The sequence below is a fragment of the Eriocheir sinensis genome, chromosome 64 (genome assembly GCF_024679095.1).
Source record: "Eriocheir sinensis breed Jianghai 21 chromosome 64, ASM2467909v1, whole genome shotgun sequence".
NCBI lineage: Eukaryota > Metazoa > Arthropoda > Malacostraca > Decapoda > Varunidae > Eriocheir > Eriocheir sinensis.
The window spans coordinates 9931315-9945722 of record NC_066572.1 but is presented as its reverse complement, the minus strand read 5'-3'; the positions used below and the strand labels follow the sequence as shown (position 1 = coordinate 9945722).

Genomic DNA, 14408 nt, shown 5'->3' with positions numbered 1-14408 from the left:
CCTGAGCGCGGGGCCGTCACGCTAACTATTCAGCCACCACCTGCGGAATACTAGCAACAAGGATTACGAGAGACGTATGCACCCAACCGTGTTTCACGCTGCTGAGGTCGAGAGGCTTGATTCTCGTCCCAAGGTACGGTGAGACCCTGAGGAGCTGGAGTTGATGGCCAGCTTTGAGAAGTCCCACCCAGGTCATCCTGCCATGAATCAAGCTATCCTGAGGGAGGTGCTGCTCCACCGTACCCTGGACGCCATCAAGGGCTAGAGGAGGCACCCCGACTACCAAGCTATGGTCCAGGCTGTTGTGGAGCAGTCCGAGTCGGCGCCAAGAGTGCCTCCTCTTCCGCACCCCCTGGATGTGTGCCGGCGTCCTGGAGACCGGCCCAACCTTGACCTCAGCCCAGGGAGCACTCCACCACCATCAACGGAGGACCCTGGCGCCGGATGCTCAACCGGTCGTATCTCAACATTTGGTCCTAAATCCGCCATTGTGGTTGCAAGTTCTGCCCTGTGCGATGTTCAAAAAACGTCCTAGGCGCCATCTTGTGACGTCAGGTCGCCCCTCAGCCTGACTGCTCGGAAGCGGGGCTAGGGCCCGCTTTTTTAAACGTTCGAGTTAGCAAACAGCAACCGCAAAGCCCACGTCGCATCCTGTCTTACTAACATCGCGAACGCGTTTTTTAAACACCGAAAGGGAGACCCTACGTGGTGCTAGGCCAAGCAGACACCAACCCCACTTTCCGCACAGGTTGGCAGCTCTGAAGCGTCTCGTGTGACCAGCCAACCAATCAGCTGATCGGTGTTTACATTCCTCCTACGGTCCTACCCAAGGAGACTATAGAACAGGAGAGGGGGCCTCTATGGGAGACCGTGGGCGGGTGTTGGTGTATGTCGGTTGCAACAGATGGCGCAGGAGCAGCTTTGTTTACATTCAGGCGCCTCCCCCCCTCCAGACCCACCCCCAACCCCCAGAACCAATCAGCAGTGTTGCTACATGGGATCAAGCAGCAAATGTTGCTACTTTTTTTCTTCAGTCTGGTTATTTCCCATTTTAAATAAAAAAAAATAATGGTAGATAAATATTGAAATGAACAGCAGGAACTATATATACTGTATATATTTACTAGGTAGATATAGCCTGACTGCATGTCATGAGTAATGCTATTATTGTTATATTATTATACCACAATTATATTACTTTCTCTGCATGTGTGGTTAGATGTGTTTTATGTGTTTAACCTTTCTGTATACATACTGGAATGAACCAAGGAATTGTAGCCCTACTGCCGTTCTTTTAAACTATGTGATCATGTTTTTTCTTCCAAACTCATTGTTTTAGCACGCACGCTGACTCCCATCAGTAATGATGATATATATACATTGAGTCATTGGTTTGTAGGGGGAAAGAGTGGGTGAATATAATTATCTTGGTCTAACTTATACTGTTTATTATACCGCTATTCGCAGCAATATCTTTCTCTGCTCCGATGGCAACGCTGCCTCGTTCAAAAATCATAACACCGCCGCGGCCGCCACGTTTACCAGCCGGAGCCTCGAATCATGTCCCTTTGTGGTGATAAAGAGGACACAGCCTGGTGTGAAGCTACATTTATTACGGAAGGATGCCAGCCGGGGTAAGTGATATATATAAATAATGATAATGTGGAAATTCTAATAATTTTGACGCTGACAGCTGTTCTGAACTTGCTAACTGCATGCCTCCCCTCCTCCCGCGGCAAGAGGCCGAATGGCCTACACACGGCAGCTCCAGATTCCTCCCCATTACCACCTGTCAGCCTCGTCCATGTAGCTATCCAGTCTACTCTTAGAACAAGCTATCGTCCCTGCACTCACTATGTGATTGCTGAGTCTATTCCATTCCCCCACCACCCTATTATTAAACCAATGCCTGCCCATTTCCCTCCTAAATCTATACTTTTTTAATTTAAGTCAATTACTGCATGTTATATCTTGCCAAACATCTTATGCAGCGCGTCCGGCACCCAGACCAGGATATAGTAAGTTTGGAACTGGAGTCACAGGCCTGAAGGGGCCTCTTCCAGAAGTCATCTGTGAGTATCTGTGAGTTAATCAGCATATCTCCACTCTTTCATCCCTTACACTGATAAACTGGAACAGCCTTCCATTGTCCGCATTACCTCCTGCCTATAATTTGACCTTCAAGAAGAGTGTATCAAGACTCTACTTTGTCTGTTTGGGAGTGGTGAGTAGTGGGTCTTTTTTCTAGTACGCTTTGTTGCTCTTGAGCTGTCTCCTTTGTTTAAAGAAAATAATAGTTAAATAAATGGAAGTTGGCCGCCAATGCTTCCAACACATTTTGGTGCCATATCTACAAGTGGCTGGTGACTGTAAGCATCTCGGCAACCTGCATGCATCTATGCCATTCCTATCATGGTGCATGGAGCAAGCTTCACATAACACTCAGACAGAGACAGTTTAATTATGGTTACATATCAGACTCAGTTTATTGCTCAGTCTATTAGGTGCAGTGCTGTTAATATTGTTAGTGGTAGTATTAGTACAATTAATGTATTTATTTTAATTAATTTATCAATATTTATTATATTCTTAGTGTTTGAAAATTCCAATACTAGCATTAAAATAAACAAAAATATCAGAAATATATTTATACTCATTAATTATTATTGCTTTTCTTATTATTACTTCCTTCAATGTCCTGGCACTTTGACATCTAGTGTTTTTCTGTCTAGCAGCCAAAATTGTGGTCTTTCTGAATGTGTATGTCCTAAGTCTTCATTGGTGTATCTAGCTATATAACAAAAATCTGCATCTCTCTCCCTTCTCACCCAGTTGTCCCCGTACATCCTTTCAGTATCCAAAGAATTTCAATTTACATCTTGTAATCACTCAACTAATGCAGTGCAATCCTCATCTCTGTATTTTACCGTGTGAACATACTCTTTCCTTCCATGTTCCACTGTCGTATGTTATTCCACATCTAACACAACCACATCCCAACAGATCCGAACACGTCCGATATCATCCAAGAGAATGTGGCAGCTGAAGGGGGAGAGGCCAAGAAAGAGGCCAAGGGTGAAGACATTTAGCCACCCCCCCTGAAGTACATGGCATCATTCAACCCTCTTGGTGAGCTACAGGAATGTGCTTCCCATTGCAGTGCACCAGCTCCATGTACTGATTTTGGTGTGAATACTTCATCTGGTGTTTGTTGATTGTTGTGTTATTAATCTAATTATGACTTCACAAAATAGACTGTGCAAGTCACTTGACACATGCCCTGCTCAACATCACTTTTAAGTTGTAGAATTCCTTCATATGGATGCTGATTTATGTATCCTGAAATGATTGGATATTGATTGTCTTAACATTTTTTTTGTCCATGATCACTGAACCATGTTACGGTATGTCTTTGGGTGTAGATCCAGGAAATGAGTTTTGGGAGGACATCAGACTTTTGTCGGGTGGAAGGAGCATTAGCATTACCGATTAGCCATTCTCGGCAGTCCTGGTCTTGAAAAACTGGTGGAGTGACCTAAATCAATGGGTATAACGGCCTGGACTTTGTGCCAAAGCATTGTTTTAGCCGCAGCGCGCTTTTGAGCTAGTTTTCCTGTATCACTCAGGAACATTGGGGGGGCCTGGGACCCCTTTGGATCCACCAATGTAGCTATGTCTTATAATATATCTATCCTTTACAGTCTGATGGTGCATCCTTCTAGGTTGTCAAGTTTTAGCTACTCATGAGAAGCATTCTTATAATGATCATTGATTTCCAGATGGTTTGCACTAAAAAAAGTGTCGTGTAACCTGCCGCAAATAATAATCAGCTGTAGTCAACCCTTGCTTTAAAGAACCAATATGGAGGAAGGGAGTGATGTTATATCCAAAAATCTTTTACATCTGAAGTATCCAACCTTTTTGTGTATAATAAACTTTGTTTGTTACATGAACTTAAAAGCTCACAATTTCCATACATGATTCTTTTTTCCTTGTATTTGATGATTAATCCTGACATGTATTTCCATTATCAGTAGGTAATATATAGTAACAAGACAATAATACACATTATAACAATGTATATATTATAGCCCAATGAGTGCACGAGATCATTTACCTCATCAGTGACGCCAAGTCCAGGAGTCCTTCCCTAAATTCTTTGCCCAAATTTGTGACACCAAGTATAATAACTAGTTTTAGTGACCATTTGCATCCATTTTTCACTTTGATTAAAAAATTGCCTCTCAACAGGTGTGAACTTGATGGGGTTGGAGGAAACTTGACTCGGCCATCAAGCTCACCACAATATAGTAAGGAACCTCTTGTTCTCAGTGATAATTTATCCTCTTTAGTTACTATTCCGTGTTGCTTTAATCACAACTAATGTGTTGGAAACATTACAGCTTAATAACATACTTCACATCTCTGCATACAAATTGAGTTCAATATTCAACTGTTACACCAGTAGGCTTCATATCTCAAAAAAAAAAGTATGTAAAAAGGTTGAAATTTTGAATGATATAATTTAAACTCTTTATTATGTTTCTATGGGTGTAGTACCGTTATGATTAGTCGAGTGATCAGCATATGGGTCTTATGTTTTTGATAGCATAGGTTCAAATTTTGCCATAGGCTGGCATTTGATAGTAACAGTAGTGTCCACAGATATCTACCTGTTTCTTGTTTATCCTGTTCCACTTTAAACCATGACTGGCCAATCTTTGAAGAGGTAGCATAACCTTGAAGTGCCACTAACAAACCTTTGTCCATTCTTCTGATGTGATCCTTTTTTTTTTTTTTTTTTGCAGGGAATTTTTATATTTTTAGTGTGGCAACACATTGACAAATGTTTTAGTATGGACTGAACATCAAAGATATATATGGTAAATGGGTGCTTGTAGATCTTGACATTATATCTGTCAAGAGTCTCCAGTTGTATCCTCTCCCCCATCTCCTGAAAATATTACTCTTGTCAGGCAATCTAAGTGAAGCCTTCCATCGATGCTGGCGTGCAGACATAATGTCAATGCTTAGATTCACTGTCCTTATAGCACTGAAAATAATGCAATTACATGCACATATTTTATTATTTAGAATTGTGATTAATTGTGATTAAATATTTTTTCATGTATTTTCAGACATGAAAAGTGAAAATTGCTGCACACAACAGTCTGTCGTCTGCACCGGGAGGCAAGGCAGCTCAAAGCCCAGGCTGTTACAAATCCTGGGCAGTTTTTGCCCAGAGCCAGCAATTTTTTAGATCCAATAGGGATGGATTTTTTATGAGGTCAGGTTCAACATGCTGCAAGATGCCAAGATCTAAGCCTAGTAGGAGATATGGGTTACAAGAGAGGAGGTTTGCTCTGGCCTTATACTATCAAAGTCCAAATGCTAATAGATTTCTGAGCACAGTATTTCACTTGTCTTCAGTTTCAACACTTCAATCATGACTCAGGGGTATTTCAGTACATGTTGGCTGGAGCAAACAGACTCTGACAGCCCTGCAGCAAAGCACAGGCTTTGTCAAAAGAAGAGAAACTTCGTGGGATTTGCCATTATTTAGTATTACTCTTGTTACGCTAAGAATTTTTTCCCATATACTTTGCCAAATATTGCAAGTAATGCACCATTGTTGGGCTTGCTTGTTATAAATCATATCTTGTTCAATTAACAAGCTTTGGGTGTCTGCCACTTTCCAGTTGTAATGCAAGGAATCATTTATCTTCCCTGCTAGATATCACATGTAATGCACCATTGTTGGTTTTGCCTGTTATAAATCAGATCTTGTTCAGTTAACAAGCTTTAGGTGTCTGCCACTTTCCAATTGTAATGCAAGGAATCCCCTGCCAGATATCGCATGTAATGCACCATTGTTGGTTTTGCCTATTATAAATCAAATCTTGTTCAGTTCACAAGCTTTGAATATCTGCCATTGTTTATTTCAGGTGTAATGCTTGGAAGCATTTGTTCTCTTCCCTACCCAACAGTACGCAATACTTTATTGTGGATTTTGCCTGTTATATTTAATCTTGTTCAGGTAGCAAGCTTTTGGTGTCTGCCTTACCTAATATGTCCTGCAGTGACACTTGGCTTGGTTTCATAATGTGAAATACAGCATGTAATTTCATCACACTAAGTGTCTATCATCACGTGTCTGGCATCAATGTGGCTTCCAGGACTAATCTTGTTTGTATTACAGCTTGCAAATTTTTTTCTGCTTTATATGATATACATAATCACATAGGTATGATTTACAAAATGTAATGGCAGTTGATATTCTTGACTAATGCCTCATAAACCTTGTGTAAAATTATGCTTTTTGAAGGGGGGGGGGGCAGAGAGTGGTTTGTTTGGTTGGCCAGTTCAAGGAGTTTCATATCAAATGATTTTATTACATCCAACTTTAATGTGTGCTAAAAACATATATTTTATTACATCCAACTTTAATGTGTGCATAAAACATATATTTTATTACATACACGTTTAATGTTGGCTTCCTGCAATAAATGCTACATGTTTACTGATGTAGCCTATGAAATACATATCACTCTCTGCCCTGTAATTTGGTGTGTCACATACTGCAGCATAACTTTCCTGCTATTTTCTTACACTATGAGTTGCCTTATTTTGTCTCATTTGCTTTTATCATATGTGCCTCCGCTGCATAGTTGTGTCTACTGAGCTTAATATCTTCATGACCCAGACACCAAGGTCAGAGCTTGTGAGATCATACCGTGTCCTACATTCCATTTTCACCTCCAGGCTCGCCTGTCTCCCAGGACCACCAAGTTATTGCATTCCATTTAAGACAACTTATGTGTTACCTTCTTGATGTCCTCCATCATGTATTTCAGCATGTTTTATGATGCTTTGCTCTTATATTGATGTGCCTTGCAACATTTTTATACAGTTTTCATTGTATATAACGCACCATTGTTGGTTTTGCCTGTTATAAATTGGGTCATGTTCAGTTAACAAGCTTTGAGTGTCTCCCATTGTTTATTTCAGTTGTAATGCTTAGAAGCTTTTGTTCTCTGCCCTGTCAAGCAGTATGCAATGCTTGCCATTATCTGGCACTTGTACAGTTAGTATGATATTTTTACTCAGCTAAGAGCATTTTGCAAAAGGTAAAAAGGTAAGGCTGGGGCATACGCTGTAGCAGCACGTGGCCTCGGTGCTCATCTCTGTAACATTAGCCCATGAGCCTGTGGTGTTAGGAACCCATTACCCTGGGACACAGGACCAGTGTGACATCCAGGTTACCACAGTTGCAAAGGCATTATAGTAATTTAGCATGCATAGAATGTTGTACGCTTTGCTTGTATTTAAAGCACTGGATATATTTGCTACACACACACACACAAATATATATATATATATATATATATATATATATATATATATATATATATATATATATATATATATATATATATATATATATATATATATATATATATATATATATATATATATATTATATAATGATTTCAATATCATATTTTTCCTAAAAAAAAAAAATTGATATAGTGTAGATAATACCTAATAAAACATAAGAACAAATATATTTTTCTTTACCCCATTAGTAAATCATTTTACAATAAAAAAAAATGTGAAGGCTGGATAGGGTGCTGTGGCAGGTACTTCAAAAATAGTTAAGCTACCCCTGAAAAGTGACGTTTTTGGTGGGCTGCAATAGATGGCGCTACTTCCGCACGCCCGAGGAATTACTACATACCACTATCTCTTCGTATATAGTCTCTTTGGTCCTACCAGAGCAGCAGATCAGTCTGGAGTTGCAGCCCACAAGAGAAACACCGACATGGCGACACCAGGCAAAGGAGCACCACTCAGCCAAGGGCAAAAGAAATTCCTGCTGGAGCTGGTGTCGGAGAAGCCTGTCCTGCAGGACAAGTCTCATGGGATGGCGGTCACCCTTGAGAAGGTCAAGGCGTGGCAAGAGATTGCTGCAGCCTTCAGCCTGAATTACCCGGCCGATCCCAAGTCGGAGAAACAACTTAAACGAGCATGGGAATACACGAAGATGAGGTAAGAACATATTGCATGGAGAGAGGCTGTGGAGTGATGGTGGTGAGGGCGTGGAGACTGATGATGGTGAGGGAGTGGAGACTGATGGTGTTGAGGGTGTGGAGAGTGAGGGTGTGTAGACTGATGGTGTTGAGGGTGTGGAGAGTGAGGGTGTGTAGACTGATGGTGGTGAGGGTGTGGAGACTGATGGTGTTGAGGGTGTGGAGAGTGAGGGTGTGTAGACTGATGGTGGTGAGGGTGTGGAGACTGATGGTGTTGAGGGTGTGGAGAGTGAGGGTGTGTAGACTGATGGTGTTGAGGGTGTGGAGAGTGAGGGTGTGTAGACTGATGGTGTTGAGGGTGTGGAGAGTGAGGGTGTGTAGACTGATGGTGTTGAGGGTGTGGAGAGTGAGGGTGTGGAGACTGATGGTGGTGAGGGTGTGGAGAGTGAGGGTGTGTAGACTGATGGTGGTGAGGGTGTGGAGAGTGATGGTGTTGAGGGTGTGGAGAGTGAGGGTGTGGAGACTGATGGTGTTGAGGGTGTGGAGAGTGATGGTGGTGAGGGTGTGGAGAGTGATGGTGGTGAGGGTGTGGAGACTGATGGTGGTGAGGGTGTGGAGAGTGATGGTGTTGAGGGTGTGGAGAGTGATGGTGGTGAGGGTGTGGAGAGTGATGGTGGTGAGGGTGTGGAGAGTGATGGTGGTGAGGGTGTGGAGAGTGATGGTGGTGAGGGTGTGGAGAGTGATGGTGGTGAGGGTGTGGAGAGTGATGGTGGTGAGGGTGTGGAGAGTGATGGTGGTGAGGGTGTGGAGTGATGGTGGTGAGGGTGTGGAGAGTGAGGGTAGTGAGGGTGTGGAGAGTGATGGTGGTGAGGGTGTGGAGAGTGAGGGTAGTGAGGGTGTGGAGAGTGAGGGTAGTGAGGGTGTGGAGAGTGATGGTGGTGAGGGTGTGGAGAGTGAGGGTAGTGAGGGTGTGGAGAGTGATGGTGGTGAGGGTGTGTGGTGATGGTGGTGGTGTGGAGAGGTGGTGTGGAGAGGATGGTGGTGAGGGTGTGGAGAGTGATGGTGGTGGGTGAGGGTGTGGAGAGTGATGGTGGTGAGGGTGTGGAGAGGATGGTGGTGGGGTGTGGACTGATGGTGGTGAGGGTGTGGAGACTGATGGTGGTGAGGGTGTGGAGAGTGATGGTGGTGAGGGTGTGTAGAGTGATGGTGGTGAGGGTGTGGAGAGTGATGGTGGTGAGGGTGTGGAGACTGATGGTGGTGAGGGTGTGGAGAGTGATGGTGGTGAGGGTGTGGAGAGTGATGGTGGTGAGGGTGTGTAGACTGATGGTGGTGAGGGTGTGTAGACTGATGGTGTTGAGGGTGTGGAGAGTGATGGTGGTGAGGGTGTGGAGAGTGATGGTGGTGAGGGTGTGGAGAGTGATGGTGGTGAGGGTGTGGAGACTGATGGTGGTGAGGGTGTGGAGAGTGATGGTGGTGAGGGTGTGTAGACTGATGGTGGTGAGGGTGTGGAGAGTGATGGTGGTGAGGGTGTGTAGACTGATGGTGGTGAGGGTGTGGAGACTGATGGTGGTGAGGGTGTGGAGACTGATGGTGGTGAGGGTGTGGAGTGATGGTGGTGAGGGTGTGGAGAGTGATGGTGGTGAGGGTGTGGAGAGTGATGGTGGTGAGGGTGTGGAGTGGGTTGGTGGTGAGGGTGTGGAGACTGATGGTGGTGAGGGTGTGGAGAGTGATGGTGGTGAGGGTGTGTAGACTGATGGTGGTGAGGGTGTGGAGAGTGAGGGTGTGTAGACTGATGGTGTTGAGGGTGTGGAGAGTGAGGGTGTGGAGAGTGATGGTGGAGAGGGAGTGGAGTGAGGGTGTTGAGGGTGTGGAGAGTGAGGGTAGTGAGGGTGTGGAGAGTGAGGGTGTGTAGACTGATGGTGTTGAGGGTGTGGAGACTGATGGTGGTGAGGGTGTGGAGAGTGAGGGTGTGTAGACTGATGGTGTTGAGGGTGTGGAGACTGATGGTGTTGAGGGTGTGGAGAGTGAGGGTGTGTAGACTGATGGTGTTGAGGGTGTGGAGAGTGAGGGTAGTGAGGGTGTGGAGAGTGAGGGTGTGGAGAGTGAGGGTGTGGAGAGTGAGGGTAGTGAGGGTGTGGAGAGTGAGGGTGTGGAGAGTGAGGGTAGTGAGGGTGTGGAGAGTGATGGTGGTGAGGGTGTGGAGAGTGAGGGTGTGTAGACTGATGGTGGTGAGGGTGTGGAGACTGATGGTGTTGAGGGTGTGGAGAGTGAGGGTGTGTAGACTGATGGTGTTGAGGGTGTGGAGACTGATGGTGTTGAGGGTGTGGAGAGTGAGGGTAGTGAGGGTGTGGAGAGTGAGGGTGTGGAGAGTGAGGGTGTGGAGACTGATGGTGGTGAGGGTGTGGAGAGTGAGGGTGTGTAGACTGATGGTGGTGAGGGTGTGGAGAGTGAGGGTGTGTAGACTGATGGTGTTGAGGGTGTGGAGAGTGAGGGTGTGTAGACTGATGGTGGTGAGGGTGTGGAGAGTGAGGGTGTGTAGACTGATGGTGGTGAGGGTGTGGAGAGTGACTTTGGTGAGGGTTGTGATTTGTAACCGTTTTTGTAATATATATCATCTTATTCCTTTCATAAGGCAAAGAAGAACCACAGCCACCGTGTGCAGCACATGTTTGCAACTGGTGGAGGGAAACCCATGCCTTCACCACTTAAAGAAGACCAGCTGATCATGTCAACCCTCTCGCGGGAGCTGGAACCTGCGACCCAGCAGTGTGACACCCTGGATCCAAACATTGTGGTCGTGGATGCCTCTGAAGTTGGTAAGTTCCAGTATTTATATATACGTATAGTACTACCACGTTGTTTTGAAGTAATTTCCTTAATACATGGTGCATTTTAATATAGATGTAACTTGTAAGATTCTGGAAATGCAACACATTAATAGAATTAGATAGATTTACTTCTGATTATGAATTTTATCTTTTGGTCTCGTCTCCATCGGCACTTCATGGAAGAGCAGAGCAATGGCAGCCAGAGGTTCCTTCGTTTGTGAAAACCATTCTACGTATTGTGGAATATGCTCATCAACAAGACGCCTCGGAACATGACTTCTTTCTCTGAATCGTGGTTTAGTTTATTCCTAAGGAATATGACTTAAGCACTTATAGTCCAGCCAAATTGTCGAGTCCGTTTGGGCTCTGCCACAGTCCCAACACCTATCTCTTCCTCTCATATGTAAGGTAAAGGTAACATATGATAGGAAAAAATAGGTGTTGGGACTGTGTGGCAGAGCAGAGGGGAAAAATGGACCCGCGGGAGCCTATGCCCAAACGGACTTGACAATTTGGTTGGACTATAATTATAATTAATTAATATCTTGCTACTTTTCATATGATTCTATGTGACTCATACATTTTATCAATAGAGTAATATCATGATAGTTACCACAGTCCAGTTTCGAGTGTAACCTTCTTTCACTGCTTTTCTAAATTATAGTTAATATTATTACTGTACATCAGTGATCTTTATCTGACTTCCGCATGCACATCAAATATGGTCAAATAACTATGTTTTGTTGGTATTGCCTGAGTTGGATTGTTGCTTATCACAGCTTTGACCTAAACTCTGCACCCTTTCATGTTTAGTTTAGTTCACATCAATAGCGGTGTGGCTGATCCACTATACATTGAGGACCTTCTCTTTCCGTCAGGTGCTGTGGGGGTTAAGAGTGGTGTGCTTAGTCTTGTAGGGGATTGCCAAGTTATGTAGGTATTGATATCAATCTCCATTCCAGAATTCATTGGGGAAAGTGACGAGCCTGTAACTCAGGAGCCCGATAACACTTCCGTGCCCGAGAGATTGCAGACATCTGGAGCTGCAGCAGCTGTCCGCTACGCCCGTCGCAAGCATCCTCCGAAAAGGCGCCAGGCTGTCAGTGAAAAGGCAGCCTATGCAAAAATTAGTGAAACCTGTGACAGCTTAAAAGAGGAGTCACTAAAAGCTATACGGATAGTTTGCCAGGCTGCGGAAAGTGTTATAATGGCAGCAAACAGCATCAAGGATGCAGCAGACAGTGTCAAACATGCCGCCTGCTATTTACAAGAAAAATATTAAGAATAGGCGACAGATTTTTGTATTATGCTAAATTAGGTTTGCAATAAAAGAGGAACATATACAAAAATAATATTTATTTGTCAGATTCCTCCAGTGTTGCGTGTGCGTATATGTGATGCATTATATCTGTTTTCTTGTTCAGTTTGGGGATCCAGTGCCGGAGTCAACAAGTAAGACTTGCATGCGTACCCTGAATCTCCCAAAAGATAACCTGAGTAACCTTCATATTCTAATTTCTGACAAAGCCTAGAATTATCAAAAATGCGGCTGTCATGGACACTTCCTGGCCAACTACTAATGACATTAGTGAAACGCATTTTTTCATCGCAAACTGCCATGACATTTAGGGCGAGGTAACCCTTCCTACAGCGGTATAATTCTGCAGTGTCTCCGCCAGGACTCACAATTGGAATCAATGTTCCATCAATACAGCCGATGACACCAGGCATGCCAGCGACAGCATGAAAGTCCTCTGCTACCTGACGTGTATTGGCAGGTTCAGGAAACTTGATGTAATTAGGTGACATGCGTGCTAGTATAACAGCTATGCGGTGAACAAATTTGCAGACTGAAGAAGCAGACATCTCCAAACAGTCTGCCATGGTTAACTGGAAGTTCCCGCTGGCAAAGTAGCGTAATGCTACAAGAAGCTGCAGGTGACCAGGAACACTGCAGCCTGAGGAGGAGAGATATTATTGGTTAGGTATAACTTGCATGGTTATTTCCAGTTCTACCTGGGAACACATGACCCATGTTCTATTGGCTTTCATGACATTTCTGATATAGGGCTATACAGAAAAAGGAAAAAGGCAGAATTACTACTGTTCATTTCCATTTCAAATGAGTAGATTTACATTGCTAATGCTCATTTCTATTTCAAATGAGTAGATTTACATTGCTAATGCTCATTTCTATTTCAAAATAAAAGCAGGTTTTTAAATGTCCTGTTGCATCTTGAATGTTGAGTGATTGGTAATTTGTGAAAATTAAACATTGGAATGAACCTTGCACAAGACACGAAATACAGTGGTTCTCAGTTGATTATTTACCATGTGAGAAGCTCAATACTTTGATAGGCTAAAAAGAGTAGGGAACACACACACACCTCTGCCATCTCGTGCTCTGGGTAGTTGGGGCTGTACATTCTCAAGCAGTTGGAGTGTGCAAGCTGGTGAGAGACGGTAGCGATCTATGAAGTCCTCCTCAGAGAGACAGGTGAATGGGTTTTGCCGGTCTCTGGGAACAACTCTGGGAAGCCTCACCTCCTCAACTTGACCCACAAGATCGAGGAGTTCCAGATATGCCGCAAATGCCTGCAATGGAATAATTATTTACTGAAACTGGCGGGATGTACCAGCTGGCCCAAGCTTGATAGAGCACAAGAGCATATAACATGGTTCTGACCAAGAATTACTAAAGCTTGGTGTTTTTATGCATTCAAAAATTACTTAAATGTTGTACTTACCATGTGAAAATGATGTAAACCTTGAAGGGGTGATGGACGTCCCGGTGCGGGTGAACAATGTAAACACTAAACAGACCCATAACTCACCAGTGTCAACGGGGTTAAGGGAGCCCGAACGCGCACTCTAATAAACACCTTAATCTCTTCCTTACGATTATGTACACTATTTTTCGTTTGCACTTAAACATATTGATATATTATCATATTTTTAACATTACTTTCAATCGCACATGATTCGTGAATATTATTGGTGGTTCTTGTTGGGGTGGGGTTGGACAACCCGCCGATTCTTATAGGAACCCGTGGTGTCTCCTACGAGTTGACACTAACACCACGGCTGAAAGTGGTTTAAAAAACGAGACATACGAAGAATCAGCTACATTAGTATTAGCAAATGCAAACTTCACGTTTAAAAAATCGGGCCTAAGTCATGTGTTATTATTCCCAAGCTCCATTGGCAATGGCGAGTACACATTATATAACTGAAGCATATTACACATTCATTGAACACAATTAAAACTAACTACCCTAATCAAATTAAATGTAACCTAACCTCATCTGACCTAATTAAACTAAATATAAGGTAACCTAACATAACCTGGCCTTTATGCCTGCTCCCAAAATGAAATAAATGGAAATAAATATGATATTAATTTGAAAAATATATCTGAGGAACAAAAAGAGGGAAAATGACAAGAATTGAACTATGAAACAAGAATTGTTGGCTTCAAGATGACCTCAACTGACTAAGAATGACAAGATCTACGCAATGTGACAGGTCAGAATTGAGTCTTGAAAATGAT

At 43.5% G+C, this 14408-nt stretch overlaps 2 protein-coding genes and 1 long non-coding RNA gene across 4 annotated transcripts in view; 2 read left to right on the top strand and 1 right to left on the bottom strand.

Annotated features, from left to right (window-relative positions):
- The window catches only part of LOC126987407 (uncharacterized), an 18663-nt gene extending 13139 nt beyond the window's left edge, over positions 1-5524 (top strand). The window contains exons 2-5 of one of the 2 annotated variants that reach the window (XR_007740885.1): positions 1468-1634; positions 3004-3186; positions 4252-4310; positions 5139-5524. This is a non-coding gene — a long non-coding RNA (uncharacterized LOC126987407). Of the gene's footprint in view, positions 1-1467; positions 1635-2369; positions 3187-4251; positions 4311-5138 lie in introns of those variants that run through there. The other variant, XR_007740883.1, reaches the window with a different exon arrangement.
- LOC126987401 (zinc finger protein OZF-like) overlaps positions 1-14408 on the bottom strand; it is a 179113-nt gene that overhangs the window by 83201 nt on the left and 81504 nt on the right. The gene's annotated exons all lie outside the window — the stretch shown is intronic.
- On the top strand, positions 7619-11249 carry LOC126987406 (uncharacterized). The gene is made up of 3 exons (XM_050844386.1): positions 7619-8049; positions 10663-10846; positions 11047-11249. Exons 1-3 carry the CDS (start codon positions 8029-8031, stop codon positions 11145-11147), a joined length of 306 nt encoding a protein of 101 aa, XP_050700343.1. The 5' UTR covers positions 7619-8028; the 3' UTR covers positions 11148-11249.

What these genes read in the sequence shown, in the direction of transcription:
- LOC126987406 (XM_050844386.1), top strand. Translation starts at nt 8,029, where the DNA reads ATGGGAATACACGAAGATGAG. An exon ending in TGGGAATACACGAAGATGAG is followed by an intron (nt 8,050 to 10,662) that starts GTAAGAACATAT and finishes TCCTTTCATAAG; the next exon opens with GCAAAGAAGAACCACAGCCA. An exon ending in CGTGGATGCCTCTGAAGTTG is followed by an intron (nt 10,847 to 11,046) that starts GTAAGTTCCAGT and finishes ATGGAAGAGCAG; the next exon opens with AGCAATGGCAGCCAGAGGTT.